Source organism: Cebus imitator, unplaced genomic scaffold, assembly GCF_001604975.1.
Source record: "Cebus imitator isolate Cc_AM_T3 unplaced genomic scaffold, Cebus_imitator-1.0 Scaffold386, whole genome shotgun sequence".
NCBI classification, from domain to species: Eukaryota; Metazoa; Chordata; class Mammalia; order Primates; family Cebidae; genus Cebus; species Cebus imitator.
Genome location: NW_016107701.1, coordinates 262,437 through 284,354, shown reverse-complemented (window position 1 = coordinate 284,354; position 21,918 = coordinate 262,437). Strand labels below are relative to the sequence as shown.

The window sequence follows — 21,918 nt, the reverse complement described above, 5'->3', positions numbered from 1 at the left end:
TCTTGGGAAGTCAAGACAAATATATTAAATCAGGTTGTACAGAAAAACCTGATTTGAATCATCAAGATACTTTCCCGAAGAGTGTTAGCTTTAACCAGGATCCTAAAGAAAGAAATAGGGACCACTAGGCAAATCCTGTGGGCAGAAGCACCTGACATACATAGACAGCAAAGCAACAAGACAGAGTGTTAAGAAAAGCAAGGAGTGACAAAGGCTAGCAGAAAAGACTATCACAATTACAGAAGCACATATCCTTGAGCCCAGCAATTCCTCTCTTAGATACCTGCGCATACATGTAAACGACTACCCACTGCGGCACTGTTTAGAACAGCAAAGGCTAGAAACAGTCCATAAAGCCGCTGGGAGGAGACTTGGACACAAATTATGATACAACAATAAAAAGATGTGAGAAAGCCATTGTATACTAATCACCTTGTTTAAGGTACGTGGGCAAATCACTTGTCAACACATCTATTAACCAACTACTCAAACACCTGGACTCTAATTTCGATCATTACCCCTTCTAGATGTATAAGCTTAAACAAGTTGCTTCTCCTCTCTGTCTCAGTTTTGTCTCCTCTAAAATGGGGGTAACATTTCCTACCCTGGCTGGAATTTTGTTGTTGCTTGTTTTTTAATGAAAACCAGATGTAAAATACCCAGTGTTTAGCACACAGTAAGCATTCAATAAATGGAAACTATTATTATATAATAAAACACAAAGACTAAATCTCTATCAAGCGTCTAACTAGGTGATGATGTTAGATATTTTTTTTAATTAGGTCTAGACCTGACTAGTGGTAACTTAACTGTCATCCCTACCTTTCCGACTTAGCCAAGACATTCTCAAATTCTTACATCTTTCCTGAGAGGAGATTTAAATACTGTGATACATAAAAGGAGATTTAAATAGTGTGATATATAAAAGAAGTTTCTTTTTTTTGTTGTTTTTTTTGAGACGGAGTCTCACTCTGTCACCAGGCTGGAGTGCAGTGGCATGATCTCAGCTCACTACAACCTCCATCTCTCGGGTTCTAGCAATTCTCCTGCCTCAGCCTCTCATGTAGCTGGGATTACAGGCACATGCCACCACGCCCAGCTAACTTTTGTATTTTTTTAATAGAGACAGAGTTTCACCATGTTGGCCAGGATGGTCTCGATCTCGACCTCATGATCCACCCACCTCAGCCTCCCAAAGTGCTGGGATTACAGGCGTGAGCCACTGTACCCGGCCAGAAGTTTCTCTCAAAACAAAGACTAGGGTTAACACAAGTTACTCATGTCATATCCTCAAGGCTACACTTTTTAGCAAGGCAACAATTTAAAGTCCTTTGAAGTTAATTACCTTTTTAATATTTCTCTATATTAACAATATATCTTTTTAGGCCACAGGACAACGGAGATCACTAAGTTTAATACAGTATGATGTTTTTTTTTAAAAAAGGAGATGGGATGTACATTAGGCACCAAATCTTAACCAGTAAGAACCATGACTTGCTTCAGAAGGGTAAAATCGGCAGAAGGTAGCCAAGGCTGCTGTCAAACACCTGCAGTGCACCAAAGCTGCTATCACCTGAATCCCTACAGGGATGTCAGACCTACGAGAAGCGGCAGGACTCCTCTGACAGCAGAAGGTGTTTTTTGCTCAAGCAAGGTGAGACAGAAAGCACAGGCACCACAGTAGCTCTCTGGCCATACCAGGGTGTGGCACGGCTGCCTTCTGGAGAAGGCGTCCCAGACCCTTGACGACAGCCTTTCCAGAGCTTCCAAAGTCAGCTCCGAAAAGCTCATATAATACCATGAACTTCTACCAATCATATTAATTTTTTTAGCTGGAATAACAAGACAGTGTGTGATGGTAATGAAAGTTGTGAAAAAATTAAGGAAAGTTTGTCCAGTATGTTTTCCTACTGTGCATAAGTTATGTATAAGGGCTTTATGTTGGTTACAACAAAATACCCTACCTCTTGTTAAAGACATTTCTATTGTCTATTATTTAAACACATTTGTTTAGTCAGATGTATTCAATTTCTGCTCTTCTTCTTAAAAAGAAAAAACACTGGACTCTGGGCTAAATGCAGTCTGGCTGCCCTGCCAAACCAGTCTGAAGTATTTAGAATACTTAGAATACAACCACTTCATTAGAAATTATTTCATAATCAGTATAAAGACTAATACATATGCTTTAAAATATCTTTCTTTAAATAATACTTACCTAAAGTTTGGCATAATCTTCCAAACAACATAAAATAAGGACTCTGGGCTAAATGCAGTCTGGCTGCCTTGCCATAAAGCACAGAGTGTCTTTCTAAACTCTTCTACCAAAGACCTGGAAAAGAGGAATGGACAATGGCCTCAGAATTAGTGAGAGGCTACTATTTCAACACAGCGTCCGCTCAGCTAAAATGCATAATACATACAAAATGAACACTTAAAGGATTTGGTCTCTGAAGAAAGTCTGACCGATAAGTAAGAGCATCTCAAAAACCCATATAAGTACCAGTAATTCCAACAAAGCTAATTTGTAACCATATAGTTAACTCCAAGTATGCCAAAGCACCACCATATTTGTACACTGAGAACACACAAGCAAACAATACAGCACTGGGTGGGATATAGGCCAAATTATTAAGAAAGTACATTTTTTTTTTTTTTGAGACGGAGTCTCGCTCTGTTGCCCAGGCTGGATTGCAGTATCACTATCTCAGCTCACTGCAACCTCTGCCTGCCAGGTTCAAGCAATTCTGCCTCAGCCTCCCAAGTAGCTAGTACTACAGGCACGCACCACCATACCTGGCTAATTTTTTGTATTTTTAGTAGAGACGTGGTTTCATCATGCTGGCCAGGCTGGTCTCAAACTCCTGACCTCATGATCTGCCTGCCTTGGCCTCCCAAAGCAGCTAGGATTACAAGTGTGAGCCGCCACACCCAGCTAAGAATGCACATTTTTAAAACGCAAAACAAGCAAATAGGCTCTCTTTCTCCCCGTCCTGCCTTTTCCTTCTTGCCACTCACTAGCACCCCCAGACTCCAGCCTGTGTCACAAACCTTCACCACTCAGCTCTCCACCCATGACTCTCAACTCCAAATGTCAGATTTCCTCACGACCGTTTTTATTCAATCTTCTCCAGTTTCCAGCAGGAATTTTCCGCTGGCGGTCTTGTTGTCACTTTCACCTCTATGTGCACTGACCTGCTCCAGCACCTACTGCTCTCTGTACACCCCTCCCATCACCCAATATCCACGCTCTTCTTGCATAGGAATCGAACTCTCATTTTTTATTTTGCTGGACATATAAATGCTTACAATAAAAAACTGCGTGTCCAAATTCTGGGAAATGTCTTAAAAAGTACTCCTATATCAATCCCTTCCTTCCTCCTGCTAGATGGAATGAAGGTGGATCTGGGGAGCGCCAGCACTGTGCTGGACTATGTGGATGGATGGGGCCTCCAAGGGTTGGTGGAACAGAAAGCCAGGAGGAGCCCCGAGGACTCTGTGAAACCACCCTAGACAGCCTCTGACTTTTATGTGAGGAAACAAACCATGGATGTTTAAGTCACTTAATTTTGGTTTTCTATGCCTGTGGCTAAACTAATCCAGCTCAACTTCAACTACCACAGCTGTCAATATAAGCATGTTTTTTGATACTTGATTGATATCTCAGAGAATCTCAATATCTTCTTTCTCAACCCTCATTATCACATAGGACCTTGGGATACAAATCATATTTTTGACTCCTAGTACTTGAACCATCTTCCTATGTTGGAAAATCCTTGCTTTAAGAGTCTGCCTCTCACTGCTGAAGCTAAAACAGCCAGACACCCACCTTCTCAGGCTCCCTTGCAGTCAGAGCCCAGGTACATGGCCTGGGCGCTGCCCATCTGAAGCAGGAGTTAGCAACACAAAGAAGAGTGGCACCAAATCCTCGCTAGTGGCAGTGGTGGCAAAGAGCACCATCCAGAGAACAGGGCAGCAGTAAGGCTGCGTCCGCGAGCACCCGTCTCCAGCAGCGCTGGCAACAGGAACTCTGCTGTCGCGCTGGGCACCAAAGGCGGTGGCAGCCTTAAAGGACAGTTCTGTGGAGTAACAGTGACTGCAGCACTGCTGCGTTGGACTGCAGACCTGATTTTTCAGTCACCCAGTAACGATTAGCTCACCAATAGCCCCTCAGTAAACTCCTTTTCTGCCTAAATCAGCCACAGGCAATTTCTGCAGTCTGTAACTCAACCCTCCATGACACAAATGCATCAAGTATTACTAATTCTCTTCTTAACTCACAAACATGTATTTTTTCCACTGTTTCACTGCTGTCCCCTCTGACCTGATTACTATAAAGTGCCAAGCCTCCCTGAATGCAGGCACTTTCCAGCTCATCCTAGATTCTGCTATGAAGGAAACTCCCTTCAAACACCACTTGTAGTGACATCACTCCAGCCTGCCCCACCCCTGGCTTTCCGGTTTCCCTGCACTGTGACTCTGGCCGTATTGCCCACTATTCTGACATGTTCAGTCCTACTGTCCTCAGCCACCAAGGCAGGACAGTGTCAGATCATAAGATGGCCCTTCAGAATGAGAATGGGAGCGTGTGAAAGTGGAAAGGGCAGACAGAGAAAACCTTAAATATGTAAGGAGTATGAGTCACAGTCCTGAAAAAGAGCTGTAAAGATATAAAAAATGTGCCCCCTACAATTGTGATAATGATAGATCTTCTGAACCCCAAATAAGGCAGGTCTACACCATGGGGATACAGGATTGGTTCTTAATGAGCACTTGTCCATTTCTCCCCGTCTCCATATCAACCAAAAATTGACTTTATTGCCCCACAACTAATTTGATTTCAGTATCCAAGACAGGTTTATCTAACACTGTCAGACAAATCAGTTCACGTGGACTAGTGAGATTCACAGTCATCTATACCTAGAACTTAATTTCATATCTAGATGCCAATTCTAGAATGCCCAAATCTGCAGAGTCAGTAAGTAGAATGCTAAATTCATCCCTCCTGTAAAGACAAATAAACGAATTCCAACAATTATTAAGACTGCCAGCTAGATACTTAAACACAATTTTAGAATTTTTTTAAATGTATGTGCCTGTTAGTTCACCTCTAATGGAAATCACCAGTGAGAGTCATTTGTTTTGTAACTCAAAGCCAGAAAGGACATATTCTTATAACTCACACATTGTTGTCCCCTTGGCTCCTGGTGTGGTATGTTCGTCTTCCTGCTGTTTTCCCATTCCTTAACTCCACAGCAGGCAGTTCTTTGAAATAACAGCAAAACTGCTCAATGTTACTACATTAAAAGGAAGGGGAAAAATATTTTAAAAAGAAAAGAAGAGGACTATAAAGTAAGTTTATGAAGCCTACATATACATTTTGAAACTGCAATTTTTCAGTTGTCTCATTTAAATTGTACTCGATGCAATCTCTTGCATCGATTTTCTTCATAATTCTTCCTTCACTCTAAGAAAACTGTATAGACAGATGACTTTGTAAAAAACAAAAACAATGAACCGAAAACAGGCCAGGCGCAGTGGCTCACGCCTGTAATCCCAGCACTTTGGGAGGCCGAGGCAGGAGGATCATGAGGTCAGGAGTTCGAGACCAGCCTGACCAACATGGTGAAACCCTGTCTCTGCTAAAAATACAAAAAATCACCCTGGCGTGGTGGCCCACGCCTTTAATTCCAGCTACTTGGGAGGCTGAGGCAGGAAAATTGCTTGAACCTGGGAGGCGGAGGGTGCAGTGAGACAAGATTGTGCCACTGCACTCCAGCCTGGACAACAGAGCAAGAAAAAAAAAAAGAAAGAAAGAAAAGAAAAGAAAATCTCTTTTCAAAAAAATCCCCAAAGGTAGTCCCCATTTCTTTCTTTTCAGTTGCTTGTTTCCAGGTACTCAATAATTACCTCAAATAAAAACAAACCATGAAACCGACCATATTATGTATATACACTACACAGAATCATAAGAAGAATTCAGTGGTAACTATAATTTCCTCCTTGACTAGGAATAGATAAGGTGAGAGGTAGTACCTTCCAGGACAGATTAAACATGTCTTCTACTTCTTAACAGCAATGTAACCTGGGGAAGATCATTTATTCTGGCCTTTCATGTTTCATTAAAATCTAAAAGTATGTAACTTTCAAAATAATTTATTCTACAAAACTCAGGTCAGCCTTATTGACTATTTTTACTACTTGTCTCATATTTTGAAGACATCTCATCTTATGACCTCGATTAATCTGTTTATGGCTAGCGTTCCAGTATGGAACGCTAAGCTTGTGGGAGTTATTTATAGCCTACTGCTCAAGGTCATTGCCAAGGTCTGATTTTCATACAAAAAAATTGCAAACTCCAGCAAAAATGGGTTAAGACTCAACTAATGACTGAAATAAGCTCTCTGAACAAGGTTCTCTGTAACCCAGGGGTCTGCAAACTGTAGCCCACAGGCCAAATCTAGCCCTCCATCAGGCAGCTCTTAAAGCGAGTTTTACATTTTTTAAGTGTTGTCTTATTATTTATTTATTTATGAGACAGAGTCTCCCTTTGTCACCCAGGCTGGAATGCAGTGGCACCATCTTGGCTCACTGCAACCTGTGACTCCTAGGTTCAAGCAATTTTCCTGCCTCAGTCTCCCAAGTAGCTGGGACTAGAGGCGCGCACTACCACGCCCAGCTGATTTTCGTATTTTGAGTATAGACGGGGTTTCACTATGTTGGCCAGGCTGGTCTCAAACTCCTGACCTCAGGTCATCTGCCTGCCTTAGCCTCCCAAAGTGCTGGGATTACAGGCGTGAGCCACCATGCCTGGCCCTAAAGTGTTGTTTTAATAAAGGGAGGGGAGTAGGGGAATATGTGAAAGAGACTGTGGCCTGCAATACTAAAATGTTTACTATCAGGACTCTCACAGGAAAAGTTTGCTGACCTCAGTTCCAGCCTGTTCAAGAAGCAACCGGAAATAACGCAAATAACTATTCACTGCCGGACACTGCTCTAAGTACTTTAGACAAATTACATTATTTAATCTTCCCAACTACCCCATGAGTTAGGAACTACTGTCCCCCAAATTTTCCTGATGAGGAAACAAAGGCACAGGAAATTAAGTTATCTTGCCCCAAGTCATATGACTAGAGTTAGTGGCAGACAAGACAGGAAGCCAGAGCCTTTGCTCTTAACCTTTAATGTCAGACACTGAAGCTCTGACTGTAACATTACCTGAGTGACTGCAGAATGGCATTCATGAAACACGTGTTCCCCAAATTCCGAAGGCCTGTGGCACAAATGGCAGTGGTGCTTCCCTGTAAGTGGTGTAAGAAGAGGCTATCAGTAATGCCCAGGGAAGGCCAAGAGTTTCAAACCTCAAAGCTAAGTTAAAGCCTCTGAAACCCTCGCACCAAGCCAATCTGGAATTGGTCCTTTTCTGTCCAATGAATATTTCAAACAAACTCTCTTTCTCTGTATAAATGTCTGGATATTTTTAGAAGACTGTTTCTGATCCTGGGATTGTTCTAAATGGAAGTATCTTTATGGAAAACTTATAAGGAAATCACCACTAATAAGTATCATGGAGTATACAATGCAAAAAACAGGAAAATCCTTAAAGTAACATTTAAGACTTAATGCCTTTTTGTGATTCTATAAAAACTAAGAGTAATGGAAAAAATATATGCACCTCAAGTATTTTTGTCCCCAAACTTTTAACTCTAAGCCATACATAAATGACCAATACATGTTTTCCTAACGGGATATGAATCTTAAAAAGCTGCCTGAGACCAAGTACACTGTAATCCCATCACTTTGGGAGGCCTAGATGGGCGGATCACCGGAGGTCAGGCGATTGAGACCACCCTGGCCAACATGGCGAAACTCCATCTTTACTAAAAATACAAAAATCAGCCAGGAGCGGTGGTGCACATCTGTAGTCCCAGCTACTTGGGAGGCTGAGGCAGGAGAATCACTTGAACCCAGGAGGCGGAAACTGAAGTGAGCCAAGATTGCACTATTGTCCTCCAGCCTCGGTGACAGCAGGACTGTGTGTCAGAAAAAAAAAAAAAAAAAAAATGCTTGAACTTAAAGACTTAAGTCTTAAAAATGAAGGCTGGGTTTTCTGATGAGTAAAAAATGTGCGCAGGCAGTAAGAGTGAAGTGTTTTCTAGGGTAGAGGAGCACAGCAGTAATGCTGATGGGAAGAAGGTGCTCACAGATGGACTCACTGGGGTCACAGCAACAATCAGCAGTACAAGTGGCAAACACTATGTAAAATACTCCAAATCCAAGACACACATATATAAAAGTCTGTAACAGGTAACATCACATGTTAGAATTGTAACAAAACAGTGGTTAAATCTCAACTAACTCTTATATTTGAATAAATTTTAATTACTTACATTTACTTTTAATAACTTGCTGTTTAGTGTTGAGTTTTCCAAAAGTTTTCTTTTTCTATGCCTGTCAGCTGTGAAAGCTGAGCTATTAAAACACAGATAGTGAAAAATATATTAAGATATGCATGCCACACCATAGGTCAAAAAATAAACTCAAGCTGTCCTCAACACCTAGGGCATGGAGACCTGCCTGGCTGCTTTGTCAAGCCCATGGGGGCCCACACATATTTGAAGTTAACCGAGAAGCTCCACTTCCTTGGAAATCCCCACTGCTCCTCCAGCAGAGGTGGTCTGGACACTGCTCCTGGCAAAGGGGGCCGGGAAGACACAGCCCATGGGACACTCCCCACCACCACTCTCTCGCTGTCTGACCGACTATGAAGCTTCACAGACCAGAAGGCTCATTCCTCAAAACGAAAGGAAATCCCTGGTCTGACACGACTGTTCTGAAATTTAACAGTAAGTCTCCATATGCTATTTCTTTCTTAATTTAGATTAAGATGTCGTGTTTTGCTCATCTGTCTTAATAGATGATGATATGATCTGAGTTTGAGGAATGATAAATAAGTTACAGGAATACAGGCACATATACATTCATTAGATGCAGCTATGCTCCAAAGGACATTCTAAAACAAATCCTTATTAGTGCAGAAATTCTGAATTAAAATCACTCAAAACTTTTCTTGATGGAAGAGATACTGTGCTTACAATTTATCAGAAAGCTACTTCTATTTTCAAAAGGTCACTTAAAATTATTATGTCTCAGGCAAACTAACGTAAAGGAAGTAAAAATTGTTAAACACCACAGACTTATAAGGCCGTCAATTCCTTCCCACTTTCTCAAAGTACAAAGTTCATCCAAAGTAAATACGTAATTATTTTTTCTTACAGAATTTCCACATGAATTATAATGTCTGTGAAACACTAGAACTAGTGACAGGTGCTTTAAGCCTCAAAATGTTCTTCAGAATTGTGTCTCTCCCACAGTACTGGTAACTGCAAGATGAGGAGACCAATTCCATATGCAATGGGGTTCAATTATTCCTTCACAAATTCTGGAAAGTAGGGAAGGTAAACCACAAGCATAGTATATATGCTCCTTATGACAATGCCTAAGAGTTCATTTTCAGTTGAAACCTATATAAATGAGGCATTTCACTTTTAAAAAAATGTAAGTTACTAAATTTTATCCTCTGTGACTCTCAAAATGGCAATATCTTCCAGATCCACACTATCTAATATAGTAGCCACTCATTCATTCCACATGGCTACTTAAATTAACTGAAGTTTAAAATTCAGCTTCTCAGTTGCACTAGCCACTTTTCAAATATGGCTATTGTTACTGTATTCGCGTGGATACAGAACACTTCTGTCAATACTGCAGAAAGTTCTGCTGGACAGTGCTGCTCTGCAGGGTATGTGGAATAATCGAAAGTTAAGTAAAACACAGATGATTGTAGTTTCTAAATTTCACTACAGATTAAACCAATGTTTGCAAAACAGAAAAATGAATCTAGGTAATTTTTTTCAACATAATAAAGGGACTGTAATGTAGACTTTTCACTGGGACCAAGAAGATGTATAGACAGGTGGTCTGTGACACCTTTCATCCGATGAAGTGGTCACTGGAAATAAAAGATTTCCTAACTGTATAAATGCATGCCGGTTCTCAAATGCCCTCTTTTCCCTTTGACTTAGTTCTGGTTATTTATTTCAGACTGAGAGGGTAGTCTTTTCTTAGAGAAAACCATAAGTGGCAGAAAAAAGTATTCTGGTAGCCACCCACTTCTATAACGAATAATCAAGTTACTAAGACCTTTACAATGACATCACCACACCAAAGAGGGATACTACATACATTCCTTCAAGAATCTGAGACTTCATGGTTTATTGTGAACAATTTCAGAGAAAATTAAATATTCTGGATCTGTGTGTCTGTATCTGTCTCTCATCCTAGATAGGGCTCATCAAATTAGAAGAGAAAAGTGCTCTGAAAAAGAGCCAAAAGATGACAACCCAGAAGTCCTTAAACCCAAAGGACTTTAATTGGTTTAGATTTAAAGAAATCATTATTCTTCCTATATCTGCTTTATAATCTAGTAAGCCAATGAGACATACATAATGACTGTGGTTTTAACAAACACTGCACAGTATTGCCCTCAAAGTAGTTAGGTTATTTGGTTTCAGTATACAATTTTAAAACACTCTATGGGCTTTACACTTAAGTTTGCTAAGGGACTCCTGCTTTGTGCATGTTTTCACAATACCTTCTACACACCAACTGCCAAAATAAATTAGATGGCACTTAATGATTTGGTGTGATTTACACAGATTTCACTTGAGTCAGCAGCCATTCCACAGCCATGCTTCCATCCACTGTAGCTTCAAAGGCATGGCTTGCTGGGTTTCTGTTTATTGCTTCAATATCAGGTCCAGTGAGTTTTATCTGACTAAGCTATTTGACTATACTAAGAAAAGTCTGTTCACATATAAACAGTTTCATTTCTTATGATGACAAAGTATTTATAGCTCCTGTAATATCGAGTGATACTTAACTGCCCCTAACAAGCAAGGATAAGAAACTAGGATCCTATGCTATTGTATAGATGCAAAGTGGACAATGTTAATTAAACCTAATTTTCCTTAAAAATGGTGCATAAATCATAGTGCTTCCTAAAACCTCATAATACATTTGACAGGGGTTTTTCTATTACCAAAAGTAACTCTATAATGATTTCACACCTTTTTCTGCTCTTTCCTTGTACCCTCAAAATTCCCCTTGCAAATAAATAAGCTTATAAATTGTTGGTAATAATTTTAAAACAGACTCTTGGGACCTTGGATATGGTTTATGACAAATGTTAAATAAAATAAAAGCAGAGCTATGATCATTAACTATGGGCCAAGTTTTAGATATCCAAAGCCAAGGTTTATTTTATCAACATTGCAATCATATTAAAAACATGAAGTTATAAATCTCATTGACAAAAACCCCACTCAAAAATTCCAAAAGACCCTTCTACCCCATTCTATTCCCTTCTTTTTCCAAAGGCCTATTACTTACTTTTCCAAGTTTTGTAAGTGTTCTCTGACTTTCTGTACCAGTCCCAGCTTGGTGTCATTAACCACAAAATCATCACAGCGATAACTGCAAGGAAAATATTAATCAATGTGTGTAAAGAGCTTGAGGAAACCACAGTAATGAAATCACTAAAAGGCCTGGCTGCTGCCAAGATGATCACATGGCTCTGCAGGCAGTTACTGCTGGTGGTAAGTTTAAAGAGGACCTGGAATTCACAATGAAATGTTTTTAAGAGTCTTTTTCAAAAGCCATGGAGGCAGTGAACACGAGCTTCTTTTCACTTTTTTTACTCAAAAGCTCTTCAATTCCTCCTTTGAAAATGAAATAAGTGGCTACATGTGTTACATTCTTTTTAGTGGTGCATAATACATGGAAAATGAAATAAAAAGCACTGAGTCTTTTCATGTAGCATTAAGTCCAAAGCTTTAAGGTAACACTTCTCAGCCCAAATTAATGGGGAACTGGGGGGAGGAGAGATTTAAGTGAAAAGCAGGGAAAAACGTAATTAACCTGTAGGGATATCTGAATAGAAAAACTAAAGTTAAAGCTGTATATTTTAAACATAATTTAATTAAAATAAATTGAATTCAGATGAGTTGGAAGAATAATCTTTCATTCTGAGGCACTACAAACGAAAGTATAAAATAGTGGCTATATCATTCAGGCAACTGCTAAGTGCTTTGAAGAAAAATATTTAAGGTATTTTAAAAAATGGATACAAGAGTAAGAAATCGCACAAAATATAAACTTTAACTTGTATACATTAACATTTAATTTTTTCCTGGGATAAGGCCAATTTTAACAAAAACAACTTACAAACTGGCACTAAGATATTCTTTTGAATATGCAGCTTCGCATGAAACCACTTGTTATTACTATCAAAGAATAATAAAAATAACACTGTCATTCTGAGCAAACAAAACTTTGAAAGCACAGCAATTAGTAAAAACTAGGTCATTTCTAGCAGAATCCCAAAAACATCTTAGATCTGAAAACCATTTTATTAAAGAGAGAGAGAAAGAGAGAAAAAGGGGTGGGAAAAGGTAATTTTTAAAAGATTACACAAAAAAGAATGCTTGTGTCTTTTATTCAGAGAAATGAAAATTTTAAGTGAATGCTTTTGAAAACTATGTATGTAATTATTTAACACACACGCTCATTAACTGACCACCCAGGCAGTCAATCAAGATTTCTCTAACATATTCTCAGAGTCTCTCAAGTCAGTGCCTAGCATTTCCACAAATACCAAAAGCGTCTTTTATATCCTGGACCATTTTCTATTATCAAAGTACTACCAGCAGGAGAAAACATTTTTTCATTAGTCTTATAACAATCCATAAAGTAACTAAATTAGTGAAAACTTATAATTTTTTGCTCCTTCTCAGCATAAATATTAAGAGAATATGATTTATTTTGTCTGTAAATTTGGGCTTAAGGCATTTGGTACCTCTATAAACCTTAAGCTTTCACTGAAGAATGAAATTGTATTGTTACTCTACTTGAATTCCTGCTTACATTTTCATTTTACGTTTGTATAAATTTATGCATGTAGTTTGAATAAAATAATACTCAGTGTCCAAAACTCAAAATGCTAGCATTTATCTGGAAAGTAAAGTCTAAGAGCAAACTCAGATCAATTTTTATGTATTTACAGGATGCCATTAATATTTGATTGAAAAGTGAACCTCTAACTGCCACAAATAAGTGGTTTAACAAATTATTTCAAAGTAAATTAAATAATTGATTTATTTCTTATTAAAGTAATCCTTTTTGATATGACATGAAGTCAGCCTGGGACATAAAATTACATTTGTTAAAGTAATATTTTCATATTTGAAACAGACTCATTTATGGCCTTGCTCTGTTCTTCCACATCAATTGGGTCTAGGTGCTTTTCCTCTCTACCCTTTCATCACTGAGGTAAGTTGATCTAGACTCTAGAGCTGTGCAAATGTGGCTACTTGCAACTGAGGAATACAATTTTAATTTTTTAAACTTTTAATATAAATTTTTACTTAATAACTGAAGCAGTGTAAACTCTTTTACCATTAAACACAATGTTATAGTTTGGTAGAATTGTGTTTTGCTTTTATTATTAAATTGTACAAGATATATGGCAGTGCACAGTTGGGTAAATGTGTCATTTCTAGCATTACACAAAAGCATATCACCAATCTAGTTTGTACCAACAGAATGAGTCACTTCAAATGATTTTTCTATGCAGCATGTAGCACTGTAATGGGTTTATTTGAACATTTTATGCAGACAGCATGAGTTACAGTGACACCTAAATAAATCATAATTGGCAATTAAGTTAAAATACTTAATTTTTTATAATTAAATTATTTTTCTAGCTTAAAAATTAAAAATAGAAAAATTTTTACTTTCAAATGAAGGCATACTGAGATCAAATGAAAAAGACTCAACAAGGCACGCCACAAATTTTACAAATAACGGCAACTGCAATTTGCTGGAGCAGAGCAAAATTAAAAAGCTGTTGTGTAAAAAAAAGAGTTTTGGCCAGATGGAGTGGCTTATGCCTGTAATCCCAGCACTTTGGGAGGCCAAGGTGGGTGGATCACCAGCCTGGCCAAGATGGTGAAACCCCATCTCTACTAAAAATACAAAAATTAGCTGAGAGTGGTGGCAGGAGCTTGTAATCCCAGCTACTCAGGAGGCTGAGGCAGGAGAATAGCTCGAACCCCGGAGAAGGAGGTTGCAGTCGAGATCGCACCACTGCACTCTAGCCTGGGAAACAAAGCAAAACTCTGTCCCAAGGAAGAAAAAAAGAGTTTTAAGATAATAGACAACAGTAAGAGCCATTTTCAGCAAATGCATTTCAATTTAATAGAAAGTGGCTCCGGTCAAAAAATAATTGATAAAATTAGTCACAATCGGTGAAATCAGAATTAAATGTAAAACAAAAGAATTCCTAAAGATTTTTTACAGAACTTGAGGTTGTAAATGGCCAGCTGTAAGACAGCTTGGAGCCTTTTTTCTTTTTTCTTTTAGACGGAATCTCACTCTGTCACCAGCTGGAGTGCAGTGGTGCATGCTCGGCTCATTGCAGCCTCCGACTCACTGGTTAAGTGATTCTCCTGCCTCAGCCTCCCGAGTAGCTGAGATTACAGGCACGTGCCACCACGCTCAGCTAATTTTTTTCTTTTTAGTAGAGACAGGGTTTCACTATGTTGGTCAGGATGGCCTCAATCTCCTAACCTTGTGATCTGCCCACCTCGGCCCCACAAAGTGCTGGGATTACAGGCGTGAGCCACCGTACCCAGCCTTTTTCTTTGAAATTTTTAAAAAAATACAGCCAGGTATCCTGTTGCCCAGGCTGGTCTCAAACTCCTGGCCTCAGGTGATCCTCCTACCTCGGCCTCCCAAAGTGCTGGTATTACAGATGTGAGCCACTGCACCTGACCAGTTCAGATTCTTGTTCAATGTAGAAAACAATTTTAAGATGGAGAGATGAAAAATTAAACTATTTCAGTTAAGGAAATTATATTTTTAATTATGTGGAAAAGAGTTAAAAAGATATATTACAGAAAGTGAAAAATCTTTGAGACACCAAGCAACTGTCAGTGAATAAAAGGCTTTCTAACAATATTAAAGATCAATTAAGTCAGCATTTGAAAAGTTACAAGTATTTTTAGCTTTAGATGAATTTTAGAAGAGATAATGCCCAATAAATACTATGGGTATATCTGTCTCAAATGACCTTCAAATTTACAGAGAAATGTCTTCATCGATTTGTAACCTTAAATTTAAAATCTTATGTGGTAGATATTTTTGAATTCTCAACATTCGCAACTTTCAGCTACACATAAAAGTCAGTTTCTAGCAAGACAATGTTCAAACATCTGTATTTGTTGGATTTATTTCTCTTACTACTTTGTTCTGCTGTGTGAAACACACTGCAAATATCTGTGCCCTGCGGCAGAGTGTATCATGGAGGCAGCTATTAAAATTGTTCAGGCTGGTGTGGTGGTTCACGCCTGTAATCCCAGCACTTTGGGGGGCCGAGGTGGGTGGATCATGAGATCAAGAGATTGAGACCATTCTGGCCAAATGGTGAAACCCCATCTCTACTAAAAATACAAAAATTAGCTGAGCATGGTGGTGCATGCCTGTAGTCCCAGCTACTCGGGAAGCTGAGGAAGGAGAATCACTTGAACCTGGGAGGCAGAGGTTGCAGAGATTATGCCACTGCACCCCCGCCTGGCAACAGAGCAAGACTCCGTTTAAAAAAGAAAAAAAAGGTTTAGTACATATACACATATGCTCTAAATCATCACCAGTTTATAGAACTGTTAAACAGCAGACAATGAATTTAATAAACACATTATTAGCTAATGTTGGTTGCTTGAATCAAACAAGAGGTTTGCAAAGATTTACAATTCTGTTAACTCTAATTCAGATTTTCTTGAAACAAAATAAATGCTTGCCAATGTTCAACAATGAAAGGGTAAAACAGGAGAAGATTTTTAGAAATCTCAGTGTGATTTACATTTTCACCCCTATATCACAATGCATATGAATTAGCTACATCTAAAGATCCAAGGAGAGAAAAAGCTTATTTATGACCTAGCTAGACAGGTACAATAATTCATGTTAAAACTAAGCTTTTTATAATACAAATTAATGATTGTGCATTTTTCAACATGAATTAACAGGCAGCAGACAGCACTGTATAAACTGGCTGCAAAACCTATGAAAAAATACAACAAATGCTTTGTTGATATGGATGAACTTAGAGTTGATTTTCAGTTTATATGATGCCCCTTTGAATTTCACGTTGATAACAGTAATTTTCATAAGCGTTAGTGGGCTTACTTATTCTGCATGGGTATTTTGACGGTGCTGCACTTCTGAGTCAAATCAATTGTTCTTAAGAGATGCGTAATTTTTGTCAATACAGATACAAATATTGAAGAACAATGATTTGTTTGGTACTCTATTGTTAAACAATGTTTGAAACAGTGTGAATCTACTTTTGTAACTGCAATTTTTATGAATCTAAATAGCAAATATTTTTAATGAAAATTTCATGAGTTGAGATGTATTTAAAACATAAAATACACAATGAATTTATTTCAAAGAGTTCATATTAAAAAAATGCAATCTCTAATAATTTTATATTAATGATTACATGTTGACACAGTATTTTTGACACACTGGGTTAAAAAAAACACACAATCAAAAGTAATTTCATCTGTTTCTTTTTGCTTTTTTAATATGGCTACTAAGAAATTTAAAATTACATATGTGACTTGCATTAATTCTCTCTTACATAGCACTGGTAATGTAGGGAATCTAAGATACTATAACTGCTCCAAAATTCTATAATACTACACGCTAGCATAAAGAGATAACACATATAACTTTATTGAACTATAAGAACTCAATTTTATAGTCAGAAGTGGTGGCATGTGCCTGTAATCCCAGCTACTCAGGAGGCTGAGGCATGAGAATTACCTGAACTAGGGAGACAGAGGTTGCAGTGAGCAGAGACTGTGCCACTACACTGGCCAACAGTCAGACTCTGTCTCAAAAAAAGAAGGAAAGAAAAAAGAACTCAGCTGGGAGTGATGGCTCACGCCTGTAATCCCAGCACTTTGGGAGGCCAAGGCCAGGCGGATCACGAGGTCAAGAGATCAAGACCATCCTGGTGAACATGGTGAAACCCCATCTCTACTAAAAATACAAAAAAATTAGCCAGGCGTGATGGCATTTGCCTGTGGTCCCAGCTACTCAGAAGGCTGAGGTGGAGGTTGCAATGAGCCAAGATTGTGCCACTGCACTCCAGCCTGGTGACAGAGCAAGATTCTGTTTCAAAAAAAAAAAAAAAGGGCAAACAGGTGGATTTAAAAGTAAATTCTAAAAACCTTTTCCTGATTCACTACAACTGTATTGAAACTTTTTGGTCAGCATTATGCCTACCTCTGACACTGGGAAAAAAATTTAGCCTCTCTTCTTAATTTTCCCTTCAAGAAGATTATGCCAGAATAAGTAGTACAAAAAAGTACGTAACTCATAGGTCATGTTTCAAAAACGTGTAGATTGGTCTTCCGAAGCCTGGAATGCATATCCTACTTTGAAATAAATGTTATGAAACACATTTAAATGTTCTAGGTGAAAATACATGTTTCCCAAAATGTAGCTGAAATCCATAGTATTTGAAAAGGCTCAATTTCTCCTTTCTTCTTCATATACTACTGGCACTGAGAAACTGACAGGAGAGGCCTGGGCAGGATTCAGATAATCTGACTGGCCTCTAGGAGAGGAGGTCCGAGCTCAGTGTCGTCATATAAATAGGACTTCATGTGATAAACAGAAGTCAGGGGCTGTCTACATTATATGATCAATTTTTAGGCTATAAAATTTATACCTAAGCAAGTTGGTACTTAGTGATTTTAAGTGACTTTTTAAGAAAAGATGAGCTCTTTTTTTTTTTTTTTGAGACAAGATCTGGCTCTGTCACCCAGGCTGGAGTGCAGTGGCGTGATCTCAGCTCACCACAGCCACCATCTCCTGGGCTCAAGTCATCCTCCTACCTCAGCCTCCCGAGTAGCTAAGACTACAGGCACGTGCCACCATCCCCAGCTAGCTTTATATTTTTAGGAGAGATGGGGTTTCGCCACGTTGCCCATCTACCTCCTGGTTTGAACTCTTGGACTCAAAGCCATCTACCTCCTTAGCCTCCTAATGTGCTAGGATTACAGTCATGAGGCACTGTGCCTGGCCTAAAGATAAGCTCTACTTTTTGCCAGATAAGAACTGTATTTAATAGAAAGAAGTATTTAAGAAAAAGTAAGTACATCGAACATTAAAAAGACAAAATATCTGAAAATCATATTAGGGTACATATTAGAGATGTTAGATAAGGAAACAGGATATAAAAAGGGAAGGTAACAAGGAGATTGGTTTCTTTCTTTACTTCTAAGACTGAGGCAAGTAATAGTATCATCTTGGCTATGTAAAGATTAGTATCAAATTCAAATTCTTTGAGCCAAATATCATCATAAAATAGTTTTTAACTTATTTAGGCCAATAGCTAATAAACTCCTAATTAAATGTACAGTATGGTATAGTATGAACACTCTTGTTAGGATATATACTACTGTGCACTGAAAAAAGATACATCAAATAGAAGGTATATTTTCATAAGAAACACAAACTACTTATTGTATTATATAATTAGGGAAGTAAACAATGAATAAAATCAGAGCTTGAAAGTTATTTCAAATTCTGTTTACAAGTAATAAACAAAAATGAAATTGTTCATTTTTTTCATTATACTTATTCTTTTTTTTTTTTTTTTTTTTTTTATTTTTTTTTTTTTTTTTTTTTTTTTTTTTTTTTTTTTGAGACAGTCTTGCTTTGTTGCCAGGCACCAGGCTGGAGTGCAGTGATGCGATCTTGGCTCACTGCAACCTCCGCCTCCTGGGTTCAAGCAATTCTCCTGCCTCAACCTCCCAAGTAGCTGGGACTACAGGCGCACGCCACCATGCCCAGCTAATTTTTGTATTTAAGTAGAGATGGGGTTTCACCATGTTGGCCAGGTTGGTCTTGCTCTCTTGACCTCGTGATCCTTCTGCCTTGGCCTCCCAAAGTGCTGGGATTACAGGCATGAGCCACCGCGCCCGGCCCACTTATTCTTTATATATGCCTTTTTAGATAACAAGGGGAGAAATACCAGATGTGGGTGATGGGGCTATGAAGGCAGCAAACCATTTTGCCATGTGTGTACCTATGCAACAATCCTGCATGATCTGCACATGCACCCCAGAACCTAACGTAGAATAAAAAATAAACCACAAAACTGAGTATCCACTACCCTCTCTCTCTCTATATATATATATATATATATATATGTGTATGTATTCATAAATTATATATATAAGTAAATCTAAATTATGTATTACAAAAAAAAGGAATTTTTAAAGAATGAGCTAGAGATGAAATAAACTATTTTAAATGTCTTGCTATTCACAATATCTTCATACTATTATTAAACTAATTTCCTTTTTTTTTTTTTTTTTTTTTTTTTGAGACAGTCTTGCTTTGTTGCCAGGCACCAGGCTGGAGTGCAGTGATGCGATCTTGGCTCACTGCAACCTCCGCCTCCTGGGTTCAAGCAATTCTCCTGCCTCAGCCTCCCAAGTAGCTGGGACTACAGGCATGTGCCACCATGCCCAGCTAATTTTTTGTATTTTTAGTAGAGACGGGGTTTTACCATGTTGTCCAGGCTGGTCTTGAACTCCTGGGCTCAAGGGATCCTCCTGTCTTGGCCTCCCAAAGTGCTAGGATTACAGGTGTAAGCCACCATGCCTGGTCATAATTTCTCAAAGTACAATATACATGTAAAGTAAAGGTTTGACATTAATGACAGTGAGTATAGACTCATACCTCCTATCATCTTTATGTCAATTTTTAAACATTTTGTCCAACTTATCAGGTCTTATTAGCGTGTGTTAGATAGCTAACGATTTTATCCTGTAATGTGTTTGATAAGCGCAGAGTAGGAAAATGTGTCCATTTGCCTTTTTCTTGTTAGTGTTTACATCACTGTCATTGTCTTAGAGTTTAAAATCTTTTAAAACATGTGCCCATTTGGCTAAACATGTTATATGGAAGGAGAAATCCATATAACTAGGCAAATATATAATGCAAAATGCTCAAAGTAAACAGAGTGAGGACACCACAGGTGAAACTGATTTAGGAGACTGTGTGTAGCTCAAGGCACACAATCATCAAATCTACAGACCTCTGGCAGCACGTGTTAAATATTTGACAAAGCTTTTTCTCCCCTCCCAAATAAGAAGGTGTAGTAGTTCTAAATTTTCCTGTCATACCGCCAGTGAGTTATTGTGGAGACCACTGCACTAGAAACTAGGTCCCTGGCACATAGCAGCTTCTCAACAAACGTTATTTATTGAGTAAATGGGTTTTTTGTTTTTGTTTTTGTTTTTACACACTGTTCACAGTCTGTTTGAGGACCATCATGTAAACCAGGCTCTGTCCCAAGTAAACATTTTGAAAGTAAATACTGAGGGAGAAAAGGACTACTTATTATAGTATCAAGTTTTCTTAATAAGGGTCATTGCCTTCACTTTGTACCTTTCTTTAACACATTTATTCCTAGGTGTAACCAATAGTTTTGTCATTCTGTTGAATATTTCTGCTTGGTCATTTCCATTTTCAACTGATGACTACTAATAAAGAGAAACCTATTAATTTGTGTATGTTTCTCACACATTAGCTTTCCAAAATGTCTTCTTAATCTTCGCTGCTGTTTTCTACTAGAGTCCCCCTGGGCTTTCCAGCCATTCTATCACATAATTTGAAAGTAGAAATAATTTTTTGTTTCCAATATTTATGCCAATTATTTGACTTATTGTCTTACTGCAATGGCTAGAACTACCAAAACAATCCTTAATAATAGTAACGATCATGTAAATGATGACAGGAAGTATTAGTCTTGTTTCTGATAAAATAGAAATGGCGTTAGCATTTCATTATTTAGAATATGATGTTTGCCTTCTGGTTTTTGACAAACTATAATAGCTTAAATTTCCTTTTATTTCAATGTTATTAGTTTTCTAAAATGAGAAATGGCTCTTTATAAATGTATATTTTGCTTCTACTGGGACAATAATCTGGGGTTTCCTTTAATAATGAATATATTCATAGAACTCAGGTGAAATTAACTCTACTTGGTAATTATACAATTTTTCTTTTTGATATCGTACTGGGTTAGATTTGCTTTAAGTTATAGTTATTTGCAACTACAGTATTTAAATGCATAAAACTGGCTAATTTCCTTTTTGGAGTTTCTGCGGGACTTCTAGCTTAAGATTTTGAAAGCTTATAACATTAATATACTTAATGTTCAATGTTAATAGTTTGAGGCTGCACTGTCCAATAGTAGCTACGAGCCACATGGGGGTATTCAAATGTGTATTTATTAAAACAAAAAACACTAAATTCTTCACACTAGCCACATTTAATTGCTCAATTGCTATCATACTGAATAACACATATGTCATACGCAAGACAGAGAAAAATCTCTACCTCTTTATTTCTCAGCTTTAAAATTCTAAGTTTTTTTTTCAATTCCTGTTGTTAGTGCTATTGAAGTTATCCAAGTCGTAAGATTTCCACATCATGTCCTTGAAGAACTAATATTCCCAAACCAAACCATCCTTATACTCATCTGAAACAAGAAGGAATCATCATACAAATGAAACCTTTCTTTATGCAATAGTAAAGAAACAAGTCTTTTAACTTACTGGCTACAAAGCTATCTTTATACAGTAAACCATATAAATACCAAAAAATATATAAATAAAACCTTTTATGCAACAAATACCCCTCAAAAAGTGACAGATTCTTCATTAAGTTTCAAGCTCCTTTTCATTCACTTCCATGACATTTTGATATTTACAG

The 21,918-nt window shown here is 38.0% G+C and overlaps 1 protein-coding gene across 3 annotated transcripts in view; it reads right to left on the bottom strand.

Moving 5' to 3' along the window:
• The window catches only part of USP3 (ubiquitin specific peptidase 3), a 79,551-nt gene that overhangs the window by 20,969 nt on the left and 36,664 nt on the right, over positions 1 to 21,918 (bottom strand). For all 3 annotated transcript variants that reach the window (XM_017508104.2, XM_017508106.2, XM_017508105.2), the window contains 5 exons: positions 11,449 to 11,532; positions 8,388 to 8,469; positions 7,216 to 7,298; positions 5,181 to 5,294; positions 2,216 to 2,329 (listed from right to left, as the gene is read on the bottom strand). In XM_017508104.2, the coding sequence (XP_017363593.1) occupies positions 2,216 to 2,329; positions 5,181 to 5,294; positions 7,216 to 7,298; positions 8,388 to 8,469; positions 11,449 to 11,532 (477 nt within the window). The remainder of the gene's footprint in view (positions 1 to 2,215; positions 2,330 to 5,180; positions 5,295 to 7,215; positions 7,299 to 8,387; positions 8,470 to 11,448; positions 11,533 to 21,918) is intronic.